The sequence below is a fragment of the Melospiza melodia genome, chromosome 9, assembly GCF_035770615.1.
Source record: "Melospiza melodia melodia isolate bMelMel2 chromosome 9, bMelMel2.pri, whole genome shotgun sequence".
Taxonomy (NCBI): Eukaryota; Metazoa; Chordata; class Aves; order Passeriformes; family Passerellidae; genus Melospiza; species Melospiza melodia.
Window position 1 is genome coordinate 26,557,411 of NC_086202.1, and position 22,263 is coordinate 26,579,673.

Here is a 22,263-nt window from a genome sequence, read left to right on the forward strand (position 1 = left end):
AAAAAAAAGCACAATCATATCTACACTGGCATATTACCAAAGAACCCACACCAATCCTAGTATTTATTTTCATTGCTTGTTGAGTAATTCCACCTTACTTAGCATTTCAGAAATTCTTCTAACCAAATATAACTACAGGTCAAATTATATTACCTGCTCTTCACCTGCCATCATGCAATTTGCTGGATGAAGTTTTGCTGAAAGACTGACTTCTTTTCAGACATATTAAGCATACAGTGTGAAAACAATTGAAATGAAATCTGCTGGGAGAACACAAATGTAATGTATTTGACAACTATTCCTTTTCTCCAAATTGACCCATAAAAGTAGCTTATGGATGAAGCCATGGTTAGTCCTTGTTCATCCAAGAAAACTTCTAATATTCCTCTAATACTAATTTCTCTGAATTCTTTTAATTCAACAGAACTGACAAAAGCTTGCATAATTTCTATTTTTCATCATCTTCAACATAAAATTAATGAACTGCAGCCTCACTAGATCTCACTACTTCTGTTCCTAGGCATGAGTCAAATGAATATGCTCTGAAAATGATAACCATTCATGACAAGAAGTATTTTACTTATCACTTTGGAAAATAATGAAAGACTTTCCTATATTTCTTGAAGAAAATCTAGTCTGATAGGAAAGAAACTGTATGAGTTTAACAGAAAAGCAAATTTCAGGAGTTTCTCTTCAAGAATACATTCTGCCCATACTCCTTAACTTCTGGCCTATATCAATTCAGGTATGAGGACCTTACAAGTTTGTACAACCAGCTCAGTTCCAAGCAATGCTCAGTGTATTTGTTCTCCCCATATTTTTAAGGTGTGGGGAATAGATTATCATCTGTTGTTTTTTGTTTTTTTTTAATGGGAACTGAGGCAATGAAAAGTTTATTTGCTTGCACAGTACATGGAACCACATGTGGAACTCAGTGAGTGAATCTCACACACTCCTAACTTAAACATTGCACTGCCATTCCCCAGTGCATAATCCTTCACCTTTTTGATAAGATACACAACTACCCTTTTCACCTCAGCTTTTCACCCTACCTCTTGAGATTTTAACAGTCATCATCCCTGATTATATGATTTCTATATCTACAATTCTCTCTTCCTGCAATATGAGATTTATTGTCCTCCTCTGCTTTTGTTCCTTACTTGAACTCTCAGGTACTGGTTTACAAGCACAAAATAATCAAATGATTCAAAGTCAGGATTAACACAGGGCATCTGATATAACTTTTTTTTTTTGTTCAGTTCCTGAACCTCATACACTATTTGAAGGAAGTTCTCTCTTATCTTATATTGTTCAGAACTCGCCCACACAATCACCTTCCTCCACTTTAGTTTTCAAAATGTTAAGAATTACTTTAAGTCCTGAGGCAGTGCCCTATATTCTGTATTCTAGTGTGACTTTAGGACTCTGGGAGAAAAAAGATGAGTGTTTTGCCACATAACAGACATTTTTTCTTTAAGTTAACAGGCCCATTAACTTCTTTAACTTACATAACCTTCACTGAATTAGCCATCTAATAAACAAGAATAAATTGCACCTAAAACTGAGTAACATTAATGGACTTGCATTCAAGCATGAGTTCAGTGCAGGTGAGAGGTAAAGTATTTAGGGAGAACAGTGAAGGAGAGTGGCTTCTAACTCCATCCTTCACCTACTCATCTATTACTTTGAGGTTTTTGGTCACATAAGGAAGAAACTCGATTTCTGCTTAGGCAGCCCAATGTTACATTGGTGTAAATGCCACAATGAGAATGCAGCCTCAAAACCCAAGGTGAACATCTCAGCATCCTCTGTTCAAGAAAGCTGACCTCTAATGAGAACTGAACAATCTAAAGGCATACATGATTTAGATTGCCATTCAGTGTTCCTTGACTAAAGAACAACAGCAGGCTTATGTGAAAGCTGATGAGACAAAAGAAACCAGGATAAGCTTTTACGACTTCCATGGTGATTTTAACTCATTTAGTCAGAAAACCACAACACAGTAGCCCTTCTGAAACCAGAAAATCTCTTACTAATGGCATGCAGGGACCCTACCTTTCCAGTACTTCAAAATAAGCTTAATTTCAACCTACTGGCTTTCAAAGGAAAAAAAAAACAACAGAAGAGATGAAGTAGAACAGGTAAGTTAGTCATTACCTTGCCAACATTTGCAAGATTAGACAGTAAATGATAATCACAAAAAACTCCATACAGTGTTTTCAAAAATTGTTCAAGTGTGCTCAAGGAGGGACAATTTAATTAAAACAGAAATATTTCCTTTTCTGACCTATTTTCTCATTCTGAGATTCCTCTGGGATGAACTATCCAACCTGGATCTCTACATGCAGTGGGCACCATGAAGAATCCTGAGGTCTGTGAAAGATGACCAAGAAAAGATATCACATACACACTTTTACATCTAGCATAACCAGCTATTTCTTCCCCTCCAAGAAATCCATGTGTTGAAAAATACCAGCCAATGTACTCCTGGAGTTTGCTGATAATACCAATTTTAATTATCCCAACAGATTTGAATGGTAATTCTTAATGCTCTATATCTGGGCTTCACCCAAAACATATTTCACAGAAGATTTAAGCATCCAAATATATTTTAACAATCTTGATTTCCATAGCCACTCTTCCAAAGTGAAAGAGGGTAAAGTTGATTTTGCTAATAGAAATGCAAACAAAAGCACTACAGGAGACTAGTATTCTCTAGTTCATAAGAACTTTAATGTTTGTTATTTAAACAATACACATTACATTTATGTCAACAACTTCTGACTATGAATTGAGTATTAAACCAAGAAAAAACTGGTTTGCAGGTTCTGATGCTTTGATTCCAGCCTAGAAAGATTTTGAGTATAATTTTCAGCCAGACAGCCAAGGACACCAAGAGTTGCAAAAAAGATCCATTTCAATTGTAAATGTTACTTTCAAACAATTCTTATTTCACTCCTGGCAAATCACTTTCTACTGATATTTACTATGCTAAATGAAGTAGACAGGAATTTTCTAAAAACCAATTTTCAGGAAATAAACTGACTAAAGTACTTAATTTTCCCCCTAACCTTATTTAAGGGAACAAAGCTGGCATGCTCACAATGCATCTGTGGAAGATTTATGCCTGTGTATCTATCAGCTTTCCCATCACCAGCTTTTTCATCAGCTCATTTCAAACACACTTAACAGCGAGATGAGAATCACAAATATTTCAGGATTGGGTAACTGTACCATGCCCTCTTTTGTCTCTTCAATTAGAAATGAGGGAATAGCCATCAAAAGCTAGAGATTATGGCACAATGACACAAACCAGCTGCTTACACAGCTTGTCACTGATACAGGAATTGAGAAAGGAGAAGCCTTCACACTGACCCACAAAAGCCTCTATCACGAATGGCCCATGGTGGGAAGGTCACTGAAATCAGATTAATTTGTCACTGACTTCAGCAAGCTTTGGGTCAGACCTGCTGCCTCCAGAGAGTTACTTTTTGTCCTACTCATCTGAAAACAAGAAGTGGTGTTCCAGGGATAAGAGTCCCTGCAAAGCACATTCAATGTTTATCAGTTAGATTATCTGGCAACACTCATTATCAATATACTGCCAGTAACAGTGCCAAAGCATGGCACTGAGAATTGCTGTGTATCTATAGACTGCCTGACCAGGAGATGAGGGATCAGCTCCTGTATACATGAAGAGCTTTTTATATCTGCTCTGTCACAGAGCTGAAGGAATCAGCTGGCAACATCAGTCATCATGCACAGCAACTATATAAACAGATGGACACAGAAAGTCTTTAAAGCTAACAAACATAAGCACAACCACTTTTTTGTGGCAATTAGAAATATTTACTCATGAAGTAGTTATCATAATTTATTCAATATTTTGATTTCTGCAGCAGAATTATTAAGAAGTTAGAAGCTCAGAAAACTGCTCTGTACCACTTATTGAGGATTTTCCCAAGTACATTTCACTTACAAATTAGGAATCCATGTCAAACTCACATCCTAAATAATGGGCTAATAGATCTGTTACCAGAGCTTCTGGAAATGTAAAGAAAAACAAAGTCTTATGTTTGATTAAATAATAAATTTAAATATTCTTTTGCTCAGCTACAGATTATTTTTGTAGCAATGCCTCAAGTAAAAAATCAAGACTCACACTAGCCTAGTCCCTACTAGGCTAAACCTAGAACTTCCTAATTTCACAATTTTGAGTTTCACTCCCTACTTTTACACTGCTATAGACAAGCAAAAAACATTACTATTCACATACTAAGAAAACTATAGCAGCTTATTACTTGAACTTAGCAGTCAGGAAAAACTTCAATTTAATGCAAAGGAATACAAAGTAATTATTAAATAATCAGATCACAGGTACCTAAGAATTTCATTAATAAGACAAAGTATTGAAAGGTTTGAAGCCCTTATCTCAAATGGAAATAATCTGAATACCTCTTCTTCAATTTTGCAACATTGCAGAAAGCACATCTCAAATTTGCAACATGTGCAAATTAACTTCTGCATCCTGCCTGGAAAACCACCAAATTCAGGTTCTTTTTTCTCAAGGCAAAAGGAGTAAATGAAGAAACCTACAAGTCTGCTCTCCAGATCTGCCATGGCTCAACACAGCTGAAGCTATTTATAGAGGAAAGGCTCTAAACCAACAGATCTCAGTACTGGTATCTCATGCTATCAGTAAAAAGGCTTTTAATAAGCTTTGGTAAACAGATGACTGAAATGAAGATTTCTAGTCAAGTGTTCATTTGGTCAAAGTGCTCATATAGGCAGTCCCAAATTAATGGAATCTTCTGCATTCACCTGTGGCAGCATCTCACAGGGACAGCCCTCCAGAACAGCAAAGGCAAAACTGCTCCACACATCCCAGGTCATTCCTGTCACATCACCTCCTGGCTAGGCATAGAAAGGGATAAATATCATCAAGGAATATGGCACTTAGAGTACAACAATTAATTCACAAATTTGGAATTAAAATTAAGATCAGATTACATTAATCTTAGACCCTTTAATCTGTGGTATATTTGTTTCATTTAAAAATACACCTTTGAAAGCACAAATGCTGTAGCAGCATTACCTCTGAAGACTGAATGCTGGTACATTCTCCTGCAGATAGAGAAATTGCCATCCCTATTTTCACAGCCCATGCCAAAACCACTTAGACATGAAGTTTTTACTTTAAAGCACTGCAAAGGTGGAAAATAAAACCCACGAACCTGAGAACATTTCAAGTTAAAGATGTGGAAAATAATTTGATTTCTATTTGGTACTATTTTAGTACATTTTCCTACAATACACAGGCAGGTCCCATGCAGAAGGATTTCTGTGAAGTCCTACACACTTGTGGCTTGTCTTCATGGTCTCCATTTAACACACACACACAGGATTTTAGCCAAGAGGTGTGTGAACAGCACCACACTTAGCACTCCTGTCAGATTCAGATCCTGCCAGTCACCCAGCAACTATTATGCAACTGTCCAGAGATCTGTTGACTCTGCAGAGGCTGAACAGTCTCTGCAGCAGTTTGGGGTAAGAAAATAACCCCAGCTCTCACCTATTTATTTACACTCCCAAGGTCTACATAAAGCAGCACAGCATAACATATAAGCCCAAGAAAAAAAAAAAGAAAAATGGGCTTTTATTTTTGCAGTTTCTGGTGCAATGAGGAAGGGAAACATAAATGCTCATATAGGCAATCCAAAGGCAAACAACTTGCTTCAATTTGTACTTGGAATTTATCTCAAGCAATTCTTTAAGCAAAGGCACTTTGCATAAACTGTCAAGTGCAATAATGTTGTATGGCTCACAACTTCAAATGAAATTTTCTGAAACAAAATTCTGTAATTCTATCTGCAGTTATTTCAAAAGCAATTTGACTTCCCAGAAGGCAGTTTAGCACAGAAAGGAACTGGTCCTCTGTACAGATCCACCTTCCTCCTGAGTGTGGTGTCTGACAGAGGCTCAAACTCTGCACTGGAGGCAGCCCCAGGTTTACCCTGGCTGTGAAGGGCTCAGGCAGACAAGGGCAGAGGTACCCAGAGCCCTGGCAGGATCCCTGATTTGTGGTTTCTTTGCTCCTTCTCATCTGCTCTGCTCAGCTGGAAACAGGACTGGGATGTGAGCTGGGAACAGCTATTCCAGTTTCTGAGGGAATTCAGCACCAGCACACCCTGGCAATGTTTCAGCCCCAATAGCTAAATAGTACTTTAAATAATAAATTAATTAAAGCAGGAAGTATTTGATACTTGTCTTAGATCCCTTTCCTCAATAAAATTTTAAAATCCAACACAGAAAATTACTCCACTTGCTATGAAATTGCTAATACACACCTTAAAACAGTAGATTGCTTTAGGAAGGCACAAGACAGTGTTCAGTACTGTTCTTATCCATAATGAAAATAATCTGTTAAAATTTATATATAAGATATTTTAAAAGCAGCCTACAAGAAATTAAATCAAGTTGTTTGTCTCCCTGAGCTATACTTCACAGATTTTAAATAGAAACTGATACCTGTCATGTACACACAGTTGAAAATGACCTTGCTGCAAAGTCCATAAATAATACAGACACTTCCTACCACACAGGTATTGAGTTTTCTCTAGTTACCTCTCTCCTCAGAGCTAGTCCCAAGACCAAAACTTCATATGAAATTAATGAAGTTAGTGAAGCTCCTGATTGTGAGGACAAAAATCTTTTAATCTTTATCTTTTCACCCACCCCAGCAATTTTGTTTTTACTGATGCTACTCCAATGTGAATCTTCTCATGGGACCCCATATGAAATATGAGAGTAAAGAAGATTCAGTGCCTCTTTTATTATTGCAATTACCCCTTTCATGCCTGCCAGAACTCATTCTGAAGCATGCCATTTTTCATTTCTTCTGGCAAACTGATTTGATTCAACTGCTCAGTGCCTAGCACATAAGAATTCTGGAAAGGGGGGCACAGACAGTGTTGTAACTCCTGCCTCCAGAAAGGACTTGAATCAAACAGAAATTTGGTACAGACCTGCTGAGTTTGGTAAACTGCCTGTAAACTGCACACATTATTTCAGTCAAAATCCATGCCAAATAAAACTCCCCAGTTATCTTATCTCCTACCATGTTTAAAGACTAAGAAATCTAACATGCTGATCTAGTTATGCTCAGCATCCAACACACAGCTTGTTAAATATTTTGCCGAGTTCCAGTCTTGTTTAGCAAGGAGGGCAGGTATGGTACAGCCACTGCTTCAAATACAGTGTGTGACTGAGCCTCTGGAGAGATCCACGTGGCTCTCACATTGTCATGTCCCATGCTCAGCCTCAAATGCCTCCACAAAGGTGTGCTGCAAACAGGCTGGCACTGCAAGCAGCTGATAATTGAGTGTGCTCCTCAATCAGAGAGAACACAGCTGAAAGCAGCACAGGAGCAAAGCACATTAACCTCAACTTCTACTTCTACATGCTTGAGCAAACTGGCTAATCACATTCTTCATTTAACCTCGGGGCTCCTGCAATGATATTCCAACCTACAGAACAAGGTGGAAATAATTACCTGATAAGGACTAATTGCCACAATACCGCCCATCACCTTCTTTCCTATGCATTTACAACATTTAAGAACTGGTACAGAAACTGAACTCTAGCTAATGAGAACACACAGGTGACTGAAATCAAGTAGTAGCTCAAAGCTGATACAACCACTGAGCACACTGCAGTTCTATGAACTAAAAATTAAGACCAAAATAGACCATAAACCACCTATACTATGGACAGAAAACCAAAGCAGTGAGCTTGTTTCTGAAGCCCTGTGTGAACATCTAAAGAACAAACTGGCCTGAGAACCAGCTCCTTTCTTGACTTTTTGTCCCCCATATCACTAACAATGATCTTTGTTCTCTAGAGTACAATTATAAACCATCTTCATTACAGATAAAAACCAGATAAAAGTTAAGGACCTTATTAGTGGTCCTTAAGAGAACTTCTTCAGATTCTCAGGACAGAGAGCAACATGAAATCAAGATAAAAATAGAGCATCAATTGCCTGAAGAGTTTATGTGAGTTAAAGAATCTGTGACTAATCTCTCTGCTGACAAATACACACAAAAGTTAAATAACTTTCCCACAAGCCTTGTAGCACAGCCCACAGCGGTTAGAGAGATTCCCACAGCGATAAAGGAACTTCCTGGTTATTCCAGGCTTAGGGGCATTGGTCTCCCACAAGCCTACAAGAAAAAAAAATACCCAGTGTTTTCCAATTAGCAGCCCAAACTAACATAAAATCAACAAGCCACTTAAGTCTTCTAAAATAAATTCAGTGCAATAGTACAGCACGCTGTCTCTCATGCTCTGAAAGCAGACCTTACTCAATTTAAAGCAATATTCTTAAGAGATGCTGCCTGAGCTACATTTAAAAAATGGACTTGAATGGACCAAAAGCCCGCAAAACGAAAACCAGTCGAGTGGATAAAGTAGATAAATCTCAAGGTCTTTTCCAACCTCAGTGATCTAACGGTTCTGTGAGAGCAGCCATGTTAACACCTTTACTCGAAGCCTCTGTCCCCTCACGGCAGGGCAGTCACTGACCACCCGTGGAAGAGCGGGGTTCTCCCACAGGCGCCTGTCCCCGGGAGCCCGAGCGCTGGGCGTGAGCGCGCCCTCACTCGCGCTAACAGAGGCCTCGTTTGGCACGCGGCTGAGGGCGGCACGTGAAGGCAGCCCGGTCCCGGCTCTCCGCGGGCAGCAGCGCAGCCAGCCGGCGCAGGGCCCCGCGGCCCGGGCGCTTGGCAGCGGCTGCGCTCCCGGCGGGGAGGGCGGCGGGCCCGGCCTCACGGAAAAGGAACGGGAAGGGGAAGGGGCGGCGCGGCGGGCGCGCACTGCGCAGGCGCGGCCCGGCCCCGCCCGCCGCGCCCCCTCCCCTCCACGAATCCCGCCGGGGGCGGCGCGGGGCGCGGGGCGCAGGCGCGCTCGGAAGGCGCGGAGAGCTCCCGCCCCCCGCGGGCGCACCGCCCCCCCTGCAGCCCGCGTTTAAAGGCGGCGGCGGCGGCGCCCGGCCCCCGGCCCCTCCTGTGACAGCGGCTACACCGCTCCGATTCTCGCGTCTGGCGGCCGCCGCCATGTACCGCTACTTGGGGGAGCTGCTGGCGTCCCGCCTGGCCGCCGGCTCGGTGCTGGCGGGCTCGGAGCCGGGCGGGCCGGCGGCGGCGGCCGGAGGGGCAGTGGTGGCGGCGGCGTGGGGCGGCGGCCGGTGTCCGCGGCGGCACTACTGCGAGGCGGCGAAGAAAGAGGACGACCCCAACTTCTTCAAGATGGTGGAGGGGTTCTTCGATCGCGGCGCCAGCATCGTGGAGGACAAGCTGGTGGAGGGGCTGCGCACCCGCGAGGGCTTGGAGGAGCGGCGCCACCGCGTCCGCGGCATCCTCCGCATCATCAAGCCCTGCAACCATGTGCTCAGCGTTACCTTCCCCATCAAGCGCGACAATGGCGAGTGGGAGGTGATCGAGGGCTACCGGGCGCAGCACAGCCAGCACCGCACGCCCTGCAAGGGAGGTGAGAGCCGCCGCCTCGCCGGGCCCGCCGAGGGCCGGGCCGCCCCGCCCCGCCGTGCCCCCGACCAGCCCCCCCCGTCCCGCCGTGCCTGTGCCCGCCCGGCCAGCCGGGGCAGCTCGCTGTGCCAGCCCTGGTATCCGATACCCGAGCAGAGGCAGGCGCAGGGCGGTTCCTCCTCAGCCCTCCGCTGAGGCGCTCCGCTGTCCCGGCCCCGCGGGTGACCCCGGGCCGGGTGTCACGGCCGCCGGTCGGGCCTTCGCCGTTCCCACCGCCGGTCTGGCCCTAGGCATGGCGAGGAGATCCCCGCCTGATTTTCACTCAGACCTCCATAGTGTTTGTAGGGAAAGCGGGGAGCTCCATGCTAAAAGTGCCTGCTCGAGTCGAGCCGAGCCGCTGTCACTCAGCCGGCTGTGTTGGCGAAAAGCTAGTGCTCGCACAGAAAACATCCCTAGAGGAAAATAACAAGTTTTAATAACAAGCTAACTGTGTTTCCAGTTACCGGCTGGATACATAGTTAGGCAAAACTGATTTTTCTGTAAGTGGTTAGCTCTAGGTAGGGGAGACATGCTGAGGGACCCGGAGGGTGAATCCCACTGGAGCTGAGCAGAGCTGGGCTCTCGTGGGATCGGCCGTGATCTCAGAGGAATCAGACTCCCTTTTAGTCTGGGATAGATGGCATTTCCTTGAAAAACAAATACAGATGTCCTTCAGCATAACTTACTCAGGAGCTCTGATCTTTGTGGATATTTGAATATTGGAAACGATGTCAGGTCTGTGACTCAAACCAGAGCTTCTGTAGTCTGTAAACACGTGTATTTTTTTCAGTGTACATTAGCTTTATAGTAAATAATGGTGGCTACAGAAACCACACAATTTCTTATAAATGAAGTCGTCTAACTTCAAGTCTAGATTAGGAAGGATGTTCTTAGGTGAATGTGTTTGTGAGAATCAGTTCAGCTGGTATATATATGACATGAGGATTTCTCTCTGCAGCACTAATAGTGCGTCCTGTTAATGTGATTCCTAACATTCCAAAATCAAATATCTAGTGAGTGTCCTGTAACATGCTAAATTCTTACCCAAAAGAGGCCAACTCAACTTTTGGTTGTTTACTTGAAGCAAGAATTAGCATGAGACTCCAGCCAGCATGGGCGTGGCTGAAGTTTACTCTGTGTGAATCTACTGTTCTATACCATTGCTAGAATTTCTTTTAAAATACTGATGGATATCACACTGCTGTTGTATTTCTGCCTCAGTTAAGTTACTCTTTGCTGCTGCTTACAAAAAGTCCTTTGCTGTACACTCTGTGTTACTCTTAAGATCCTGCTTGCATAACAAAATGCAGTCCAGTGGCAAATGAAGTAATAAAATAATATAGCTTCTGATATTTCACATTAGTACTGCTCATAAGTGAAGGAACTCATGTTTACCAACAAATAATTATAAAATGCATTGTACATGAACAAACCTCACGAACTGGGTGATTGGACACTGTTCTGATGCCTACATTTCTAAATCCTCACCAGAATTTCTTGATTTTCAGTGGCATTTGTTATGCCTGTCTGCACTCACACTGAAGCAAACACCGGAGCACTTACAGGCAATTGAAAATGACAGCTCAAGAAAGTAGGAAGTCTCAGTAGTTTGTCCTTTTCTTCTTGTGCTGTTCCCCACCCCCTCTGAATTTAGGGAAGGAATTGCAAATGATATTTCCTTTCCATTCTTAAGGACAGAGATCATTAATGGATTTCACCTTCTACTGCTCTCTAGGAATTTGCTCACTATCAGGTGACAGATCTGAATTGGTAGTAAATTTAAATGGGAGGCATGATAAGCAAAGATCAATTGCTTGAAACCGGATATGAAAAAGGTAAGGGGAAGTAGAACATTTCTACTTTTATGACAAGGGAGTGGTAGAGATATTTCTGCATTTATAGTGCACTTGATCTACCTGAAATGCAACAACAGCTTGAGCTTTTGGGGATTTTTGAACTAGAATCCTAGTACAGTCCACAGGAATAAAAGCACAAAGTCCAATGAAACACAACTCCATATAACAGAATGAAATGGGGAGACTTGCTGAAGTGAGTGTCCCACACACTGTGGACCCCAGAGGCCAATGCAAGTAATCCACACCATCAAGAAACAGCAAGGGACATAAGGCCCCCTTCTAAAAGGGTGAGTTGACAAGTGGAAGGCTTGCAAAGACGTTGGGAGGAACACAGCACATCTTTTCACATGCAGAATTGTGACCTTTAACTTTGTGCTTCCTGAAAAGTAAAATTTGGTAAAGCAAGGTTACCCATTCTGCCTTTTTTCTTTGGTCTGTGTGTGTATTTGGTACTAAGAAAGAAATGGTGTTTAGTTGCTGCTAGGTGATTGCAAGTAAGTGGGGATGCTTTGTCATGTCTGTTGTTCTTTCAAGGAGCATTGTGCTTTAAAAGCTCATCTCTTATATTTCTTGATGTTTACATAAACTGAAGGATAAGAGATGCTGGTTAGAGAATATTAAATACTGTTCTGTATGCAGATCAGACAAATGATCAAAGTACACTTTAAGATTCAAGTAGGAAATGCAGGAGTACAAAAGTTTTTAGGTCTTTTAAAGGCTGTCCTCCTTTAATTGTTCCTAATTTTTTCAGTACATTCATACCAAAATACTTCATTAGCAGTTGTGTCTTCTGTATGCCTTTCTGTTTATAAGGGCATTTACAGATTTAACCATGAACTAATGAAGAATTTATACTGTAAATCAGATTTTAAAATCTTGATTTAAGTGCCCTAAACTTGGAGGCAGCTTAATTACTCAAAGAAGTGTCTAAATAAACATTTTAATTAAATGCACTTTAGCAGCACCTTCTTATTTCTACTAAATGTTTGCAGTTAACAGTATAACATTTAGATGATGTTCCTTCTGTCAGAGGTATCTTCAATTGCTTTGCCTGCTCATTGTCTTCTGGAGTGAAACCTCAATCCCCATTTAGTGGTCCAGCCCAAATGTGAAAACTGCCAGAACCTAAATGCAAGGTTTATTTATAAATCTCACATATGCATGCAAATGATACCTGCTAGTAGAAACCAGCAGTTCCTTGACTAGTAGTCATTCCATACCTGTTCTATGCTGGCTTCTCTTTTGCCTGCAAAGTAGAAATATCTCAGTAAAGTAAATGCCATGAGAGGACTGCTTTGAAAATACAGCTCCTGAGTGGGTGGATTACTGTAGCCTACACAGCTGGATGAGGGCAAATCCAAGATCAGTCTTACATTTTTTGTATAGGCAAACTTCTACACCTTGGTGAGAAACCTGACTGTTGTATTTCTATTTAAGAAGTACAATGCTCTTAATAGCCTAATTCTAACAATCAAAAGCATTGTTAATAAAAATGGGAAGTTATTGAAAGGCTTTTCCTACTTTACTCTCTCCCCTCAAAGCACATGTAAGAGCACAAGTTAGCTTGGTTGTGTTGGACGTAGCTGTCACTACATAGCAGTGCAAGTGATTCTTCATCAGGTGAAGAAAAGTGCTTTTCTGGAAAAGAAGCATGAGGTACTGAAACATGCTGTCTTTTCAGTTTACAACTTCTGGTGGTTTTCCACCTTATTGAGAGAACCCAGAAATAACACTTGTTGAATCTTGTGCTGCTTACCTATTTAATTGTAGAAGTTAATCTTTAATTCTGCTTTGGGGGTTGCAAACTTTTGCAAGTTGAGAGAAGGTGGTGATTCTTTTCCTTAGCAGGGCTTCTCTGCTGTACTTTAGCAATCTTTACAGAACCATCATGAATATCCCCATTAAAGTGCTAGGTCTTGCAGTATGTCCAGCATGCAAATCCAGTTTTTAAGGACTCCATTTTCTGCAATGAAACTGTTTGCTACAAAGGAAAGATCAGTTAGATGCCTCCTTAGCCCACTGAGAATATGGAATAATTCTTGTGTTGGAACTTGTGTGTTGGAACTCATGTTGCTTGTGCTCCAAATGTATTTATACAACTGGACTGATGCTGCCTGGTAGGTGGAGTAATGCTGTGGGTCACATCACTCTTTCCTTTGCTGGTGTGGTGACTTGCATGCCAGTGGCCAGTACTAACAGGAAACCACAGCTGCTCTCTTCACTGCACTGACAGCTGCCTAAAGAAGTAAAACAAACCAAGTAGGGTACAGGAAATGAGATGTCTGAATACAGATGACTGTTGGAAAGTACTCTGGCAGTCCCTACTTAAAATAATAAATTCTTCTAAATAATTTCAGCAGGTTCTGTGAAAGGTGTAGAACTGGATAAGCTACTTTTTATGTGGTTGCTGATGGCTATTTATCATTAATTGGTCCATTTCAGAAAACAAAATGAACTTACTGAATTTTTACCTGCTTAGTAGTATGGAAGTGATTCTGTTTTTGTTAGGCAGCATTTATAATGGGAATTATGCTGTGAAGTAGTTTCAAAGCTTTTTCAAGCCTTTCCATGTTAACCAGCTGTCCAACAGGTCTGTTATAAATGAAACCAAATGAATCAGAGCCAGAAACAGCCTAACTTGTTTGTGCTCACCCAAATTGCTGCAACCAAGTCCCAGCTGCTTCCTCAGTTCAGAAAGGCTTTAAAACCATCCTTAGCTCTGGACTAGATTTAGTAGAACTTTCATTTACAGAGGAATTTTGAAAGCTTTGTCAAACATTACTTCTGAGTTCACTCTTTTATGTGAAGACAAATGAGTCTTACTTTATTTGTTCAGTTGACTTGGAGGTGAATGAATTTGATTTCCTGTGTGAATGAATTTGATTTCCAGCTGCCTTGGCTGGTTAGTGGAAGGAGGAGCTATTCTGCACTACAAAACTTTCCTGTTGTCTGCTCTTGGCTGCATTTATTCTGCCTATCAGGATTTATCCTTCTCACTTGGCTCAGGAGTTCATATTAATGACTTTCTTACTGCATAAGGTGACTTTTATTCATGCCAGCCTTGCTGCAGTTTTCCAATTGCAGAGGTCCAAGGCTGGCACTGATCTCAGTGCCCAGTCACAAAATAGTCTCTGTTGCAAACATTATTGTGGTTAAAACAGTGTACATACCTGATGATGGAAACCTCACTTGCAAAAGAAAAACCTGTACATGCAGGACGTGGACCAGTCCACCATTATTTATTCCTTTTCTAAGAGGGTAAGGAGTAGTGCTATAAGGTATCTTGGAACCAGCAGAGCTGTTTATCTTGGGGTTGAATTAGTGGCTTTGATTTTTTTAAATCGTGCCTGGGTGAAAGTTAAGAGCTTTGCTTTTGGCCCAGGGTCTTTTGAGTAAGACAGGGAAATGTACCCTATGGGCCATGCACAGATGGAACTATAACATGGACCACCTGTAACCTGAAATAAACCTTGGAAACTGATCTAACTCCAAAGGAGCAGGAGAGGTTTTTTTGGGGAAAAAATGGTGATTAGCCTAATGGTGATAACACTTCAATGTTACAGCTAAAGCTTACACGAGTGCCTTTCTTTCATAGAATCATTAAGACTGGAAAATACCTCTAAGATTGAGTCCAACCTTTGACCAATTTTCAAAGGTTTCTACTCTCTTATTGTAGCTTATCTAACTTCACAATTAGTGCAGCAGTGGATATACATTTAAATTGCAAATGAAAAAAAAAGGAATGTATATCTTTTAATATGCTAATGATAATGTGAACCATATCAGGTTTTTGTTTTTACCTTTGATATTCTTGTAAGAGGCTATGCCTTGCTCTTTTGGCTGTGAATCTTAGTCTCAGCTTTTTCATATAATCAGCTCATACTGTTGGTGCAGTAGCCAGCTTTGTCCTTGATCTTAAATAGTTGTTTTCCCTTGCTACTGTTGGTTCTTTGTCTATTTATAGAGAGATCATACCTCTCTCAGCATTGGGCTTTCTGCATAAACACGTGTTGGGGAGAGGAATCTCCTGTGTGATAGCCTCCCTCCTGTTCTCTGGGTGATCCTAGCAAACACTTTTTTGTTGCATGAATTGCAGCAGCTCCATCTTGTTAGAAATTAGACTCCTAGGAAGAGCACGGAATTTGCCTGCCTCGTGTCAGCACTGTGGTGGCTTCTTGCTCTGTGGCTCCTATGGCATCTGGACCAGCCAGGGCCAACTTGGGTGTTATTTCCCCCTCTGCACACACCACCCTGCACGTGGTAATAATAATATCTATGTGGAAGCAGTTTACTATATCTCCCTGGTTTTGTCCTTCTTCCTACAGTGTTGAGTGCACTTTAATGAGTGATCTAATCCTTTAGGTGGGGCTGAGGTAGTTCTGTAGGTGAGACTTTACTTCACAGCCAGATTCCAAGTGCATAAAGAGTGATCTAATCCTTTAGGTGGGGCTGAGGTAGTTCTGTAGGTGAGAGACTTTACTTCATAGCCAGATTCCAAGTGCATAAATTCATGTCCTATTTGCTTGCTTGGTAGTGCACTAGATTTGCCATATTCACATTTAATACACCAAGTGTTATCAGTGCACCAGAGGTAGTTCTTGAATAGAGAAAATTCTTGGTTTTTCTCAGCATAGATTTAAATAAACATATATCTTCAAGCATATTTCAATGCAGCTTATTAAAAACATACAATAAGTGGTATACTGAAGTATTCTGGCTGGCTGAATACCTTATAGTCATTTTATACATACTGGTGCTTAAAGTAGAATGGGGGGTGTCTCTATAGGGGAATGTCTTTCCTACCCCAGCTTTGTAGCTGGCTACTGCTGTGTAGGAAGAGATAAATATTTTTATGTCTTCTCTTGGCAGTGAGTGAATTGAATTTAGGAATTAGTGGTTCTTGTTGCTGATTGGTGTACAGTGTTCTTGTTTTCCAGTACTGAATTACTCATCTTGCTTTGTTAGGTTTATCTGGAATTTCTTTGTCTTCAATAATTACAAATTGGTCACTGAGCTGTTTACCACACTTTTCAAATGGTTAAATAAGGCTCAGCAGTTTCCTTCTTGGGAAGGTTGAATTGTTTTTCTGAATCTAGAAAAATGTCTGTGTTCTGAAAGGGTTTAAGAATTACTTAGATGATATGTCCCTACTGAGTTAAGTTTCAGGGAATACTGAGTTTGATGGTTGTACAATTACAATTGCACTTGTGTACTAACCAAACATGAAAATATATACAATGCAGAGTTAAAACATGAAGGAACTAAGGCACTGCAGTAAGTGCTGGGGCTGATGTATGGATTTTGCAGAATCCATAGGTGAGCATCTCTACTGAAGCTCCTTCAGACTGTGGGCTTAAAGGAAAGCCTTTGGACTGTGTCAGGCAAGCTGCTAACCCACAGAGCTGCTGCAGAATCCAGTGCTGCTAACTGGGAGATTAACATGCCTGTAGTCAGTCCTAGGAGCTTCCAGAGGAGATGATGACATCTGTGTTGCTGACTGTGTATGGCTAGTGCAGGAGAGCTGCTGCTCTGGAAGGTTTCTTTTGATGAGCAAGCACTTTGCAAGGAGAGGTGAGCAGAACAAATGCACCATATTAACAGGAATTGTCATCTGTAAAGGACCCAAATTACTTCCAAAGTTCACAAGAGCATGACAACCAGAAAAAAAACACTGAAGTCAAAGCAGGACAAAACCCTTGGTTAGATATTAATAATTTAGGCTGAGATGCAAATGTGTTCCAGGTTCTGGGGAACTCGAGAGACTTGCTAAGATTTACAAGATTCTTAGAACAGAAGGAGTAGTTTACCAAGTGTTTTGCTTTGAACTGTTGCTATGGCAACTGTTGAGGGGTTTTTTTGAGACTTTGAATACCTTGTGCTCGTTAGTAGCAAGGACACATGTAGGTACTACCATTTAGGATCACTGCACAAGAAGCTCAGAAAATAGTGACACAAATGTCCCTAAATAGATTTGTAGGCGTACTAGAAAGGCAGTAGTCATCCTTGAAAAGGATCCTTGAAAAGGATGACTACTGTACACCACATTTGCTAAGGCATAATAAACACACCTAACTTCACAGAACATACTGAAGTGTGTACAATGTAAAATCTAGTAGGATGTATAACCAATTTTCTTGGAAATCAAGGTCTTTGTTATGCATATGTTAGTACACCCCTTGCTACAAAATGATAAAATGATTAAAATTATAACTAACTGCTGTTACTATAGAATCCAAAGTAGCCTTGCTGATAAAGACTGCTTTGATGAGAAGTAACTGAGTGAGATATAATATCTCCATAATACACATCATAAAAAAGAAGTTTTAAAAACATAGACACTGCCGTGTAGTGATAAAGCCTTCTCGTCATACTGACCAATACTAAAAAATTAAATGAAAACTTATTTCCTCATTTAGAAGCCTTTGTGCATAGAAAAACAGTTACTCTTAGCATACTGTTTGACTTCTTGGGGCGTGGTAAGGAAAGAGAATTCTCAACTGGAACAAGAATTCATGTTTTCCAATGAAAAGTATTTTCCATGGTCGTGAGTCATACTGTAACTTGAGGCTTTCTTCAAACTATTTTTTTGCAGTTGTCTGTAAAAGTCACAAGTTTCCAGAGACTTACTGAGTGGGACTTGCCAGAGTTTAAAAAAATTGTAATCTTGCTACCTAACAGTGACTTTGTTTGCTTTTATGTGGTGAGAACCTTAAAAAAAAACCCAAAAAACCAAACCCAGTATTTTATCTGTGTATATGGTCCAGTTTTAGACTTAGGCTATTGAATGCCTAGTAACACTGCCAAAAGATGCCACACAAATGCGTGGCAATACTCCTGCCAAATTAGGAAGCTGTCAAACTAAATTTCAATGATGTCCAAATAGAATAGAAATTAAGTAATAATTTTATCTTTATGCATCTGCTTGCAGATGGAATGTACAGCATTCTCAGATGCCTGCTTCTCATCAGTCTTAACAGCTTAGCACAAAAAACTTCCTGTCAAGAGGTGGCCCTCCTGTAAAATAATTACAATTCCTGGAAAACAGTCACTGGCTGAATTATGAAAAAGAATTAAGCGTTAGCACATCTTAAATGTTGTGTGCTCCTGCCAGGGAAGGGAAAAATTCATCACACCTGTCAGAGAACTTGGGTTCACATCCTGAGCTTCACCTTATGAAAGATTTTACCACATAAACTACAGAAGAGTGATCAGTAAAGTCAGCACAACTCTCAGAACCGACTAGTCTTCCACTTACAAAGATAAAGCCAGCAGTCAAATAATTTTAATTACAACTGTTTAAAAGCCTGGAAAAGGAGTTAAATCTTATTCTGAAGTACAAAGTTGTCCAGAAAAGAACGGTTTTGACCTCAAGTCCAAAAGTTTCCTGTGTTCTGGTGTGTGTCCATGGCTGACAGGCAGCTCAGTTGAAAGCCTGTCAGTACTTTGTTAGTTTTGGGGCTTTTTCCCTATTTACCTTCATATGAAGACTTCACATTTATTACGTCAAAGTTTGTGGTAATACAAGGAACTGGAGATCTAACTGTTCTACATGCACTGGAGTAAATATGTGCACCAGCACTTCCAGTTATAGTGCTGCTTGTTTACCTCTTCAGATCCTATCTTCTGTAGGATTTGCAGAAGAAGCTTCCCTCCCTTTTTGTATTTTGCTTCTCTCTTTAAACTCTTCAAGATAACTATCCCAAAGTATTTCGTTTCCTTGCTGCTTTTCATATATCAATAAACAACATTTTGTGTGCCTGCAGGAGTACATTTATAGCAAAACTGCTTTGTATACACAGCTTGGAAGTTTCAATAGGTAAATGGGTTGAATAAATACACAGCAATCTAGTTCACCTGGGGGGTGGAGGGGCAGAGTTCACTTTTGGTCAACATAGGCTGTGACTCCAAACTTGGCTGGCTTGAGCAATACTCAGATGAGACCTGTTCCCAGAGTAGCTGCTCAGCCAAGAGGGAATGGCTTCCCCAGGCAGGACAGTCAGTGCCATAGGTAGTGCTCACACTTGCTCAGAGCTTGACAGAGGGACAACTGCTCCTCTGAAGAATCAGAGGAAGACATATAAAAACACCCCAACACATTAATATTCTAACTTTCACTGGTCTTTTGGGCTCTAATAGGTTCTACTTAAATTTTGTATATTACTTCCCATGAGAAGGTTATTGAAAGCTCAGACATCAACTCCTTGCAGCTATCTAAGTCAGAAACTACTTAGTTTGCTTTTGGAGACCACCCTTCCCCCGTATACACAATAAATTTAAATTCTGTTCTGCAGAGGCATGGAACTTTCTTTTATTGATTGAACTCACATAAGAAAGCAGCACTTGGCCCTCAGCTTTATTTGAGCAGCACTTAGTTCCTTTGAAACTGGGATTGTTTCCAGAGCATTCAGGAATGGCTTTCATAGCAGCACAGTGCTTTAGTTTGGATAATGTATGCTGGCCTTTTTTCACCTGAGAACCTGAATATGGTCTTCTCTTTACATAATAGGAAATTTGTGGTGCCATGTTCTGGCATCCAAAGGACACTCTGTGCCTGCTACAAACCACCGTGCAACTTGGCAGAACCTACGGCCAAAGACTTGGGGAGTAAAGATGGGAATAAGAAATTATTCATGGCTCTGTTGTATACTTGGTTAAGTAGGAGAAACTTGGATAGAAACAAACATACTGCTGTAGGACCCTTTTTCTTGTGGCCACATGACTTTGGGCACATGTTGATCTTAAACATCATATTTAAGCTTCTCTAGTTCTCTGCATCTGCTTTGTCAGTTTGGTTAAATATTTCCTACTCTGTAGCTGCCTTCAGATAAATGAATCTTAACTTTGACTTCAATAAATGTATTGAATTTTTCCATTTTTCAAAAGACTGGTAAGAGTCAGGCAGGTGAAAGATCTCCTTACCTTTGTGTAACCATTTTTTTACTCAGCTTTGAGCTGCCTTGAATGCTGAGCTCACTCATTGTGCATCTGAGCTGCTGCCAGCACACAACAAATTGAATTTGCATTTGTAACATGTGTTAGCACACACTTGCAGCCCTGCTGAGTGACTTGGAGCAGGGAATGCAGGTGTGGGCTGGCTTCCATGTGGGAATGTGGATGTGGGATGGGTGGCCTTGTCTCACAAGCTCACTGGTGTAGGACTATTCCCTCAAATTGTTTTGAAAAAATCCAAACTAGCAGAGTGGTTTGTCACTTTTTGTTCTGTGGTTGTGCCTAGCAGCCAGGACCTTGAAGCCAAGGCTTAGAACTTAACAGGAGCTTGTATTACTCCATCAAAAAGATCTTGATTATAACCTGTACTGGTAAGTTATGGTCAGGAACAAAGTTAATCTTGTATATACAATGAATGAAGTCCAAAGCTAAAGATCTTGGGAATGCTGAAGAGCTTTATCAGCCTCTGGAAAACTCTGCTCTTAGCTACCTGTCAGCTTGATTCATCTTCATCACAAGCAATATTCACTTTTTTTCCCTGAGGCTGAGTGCTGCCATTAAGCTACTTCACAGAAAATTACTGCAGTAGTGAATTTCTGCTACATAAAAGATAAACATTTAAATAGGAAAACAGGGTCTTGTTCTTTATCTCTTAGAGTAAATAAGTTGATAAACAACCCACTTGCATGCTAAAGATTTTTGGTGTGGATTAACCCTTCCCAATTTATAAACACTTCTGAAGGTGTTTAGTGAATTCCTGTTTTTTCTCATGTGTCTTTGCAGGTATCCGTTACAGTATGGACGTTAGTGTGGATGAAGTGAAAGCCTTAGCATCTCTCATGACATACAAATGTGCTGTGGTTGGTAAGTGTTCATTTTTCAAGCAAGATTTCAATCTTCAGTTTCAATCAGTACTGATGTAATTACATAGAAAAATGACATAGAAACATGTAAAGGATTTAAATGAATTTGAGATACTAATCTCTAATTTAAATCTGTAGCAAGGTGGGAAAATCTATAGTGACCAAAATAATGATATGTATGTCACTGAAAATACTTAAATAAGGTTGCATTTTCATTTGAAAAGTCCAGATTCTGCTAACTGCCCTCTCCCATAGAAAGAACTACATCTTGAACTAATATTCAAGTATGACAAACTTGGATTAGTAGGGGACTAATTTTAGGGGGAACAGATGGAAGCTGTAAAGGATTCAGGCAGGGGAGCTATGGAGAGCAAAGGATAAAATTCCTCTTCCTATAAAGAAGTATAACTTGTACACAGCTACTAAATTGTAGAGAAGTTTGGAGAGAATCTGCTTGTTATGTGTAAGAAAAGAAATTACTTTCCCCTAATGTATATAGGTGTGCTTAGGACTCCCAAAGTAAACTTTTTGAGCTAAACCAGTAAAATATAAAAGGTAAAACTTATTATTTCTACAAGTGCCAAGTACAAGAGATATTTAATCATAGAGAATTTAAATAATGAACTTGTAAAGACAATTTTCAAAGTGCCTTCAAAGATCTCCCATTTTTATGAGAGTACTTAGATCAGATTATAACTTACACTTCAGAAGCCATAAGTGCAGCAAAACCAAAATCACCACTAAAATCAAAGATATAATTACACATCTTTCTCACGTGTTCTGCCTTTGTTGTTGAAAAAGTAAAATGATTTTCCTTTGCATTCTTGTAGATGTGCCATTTGGTGGGGCAAAGGCTGGTGTCAAGATCAATCCCAAGAACTACACAGTAAGCCTAATCATAGATAAAAATTTGGGTATCTGCAATACTGAAGCCAGCCAGTAAAAAAAGCTCTTCTAAGGGCATTATTGACCACTTAAAACCTCCTGCCACATCTGCCTCTGTAAAGGCTCAAT

General features: G+C 40.7%; 2 protein-coding genes across 10 annotated transcripts in view; one reads left to right on the forward strand and one right to left on the reverse strand.

Moving 5' to 3' along the window:
- The window catches only part of SHLD2 (shieldin complex subunit 2), a 28,439-nt gene extending 19,747 nt beyond the window's left edge, over positions 1-8,692 (reverse strand). For 6 of the 9 annotated variants that reach the window (XR_010028730.1, XM_063163958.1, XM_063163962.1 and 3 more), the window contains exon 1: positions 8,497-8,692. The gene's annotated coding sequence lies outside the window, so the exon portion shown is untranslated. Of the gene's footprint in view, positions 1-2,287; positions 2,374-4,821; positions 4,911-8,496 lie in introns of all 9 variants that reach the window. The other 3 variants (XM_063163961.1, XM_063163959.1, XM_063163964.1) reach the window with 2 other exon arrangements.
- A 406-nt stretch (positions 8,693-9,098) lies between these two features.
- Positions 9,099-22,263, forward strand: part of GLUD1 (glutamate dehydrogenase 1) — a 28,918-nt gene continuing 15,753 nt past the window's right edge. Inside the window, exons 1-3 of the mRNA XM_063163967.1 lie at positions 9,099-9,546; positions 21,170-21,250; positions 22,080-22,135. Of these exons, the coding sequence (XP_063020037.1) occupies positions 9,114-9,546; positions 21,170-21,250; positions 22,080-22,135 (570 nt within the window). The 5' untranslated portion in view covers positions 9,099-9,113. The remainder of the gene's footprint in view (positions 9,547-21,169; positions 21,251-22,079; positions 22,136-22,263) is intronic.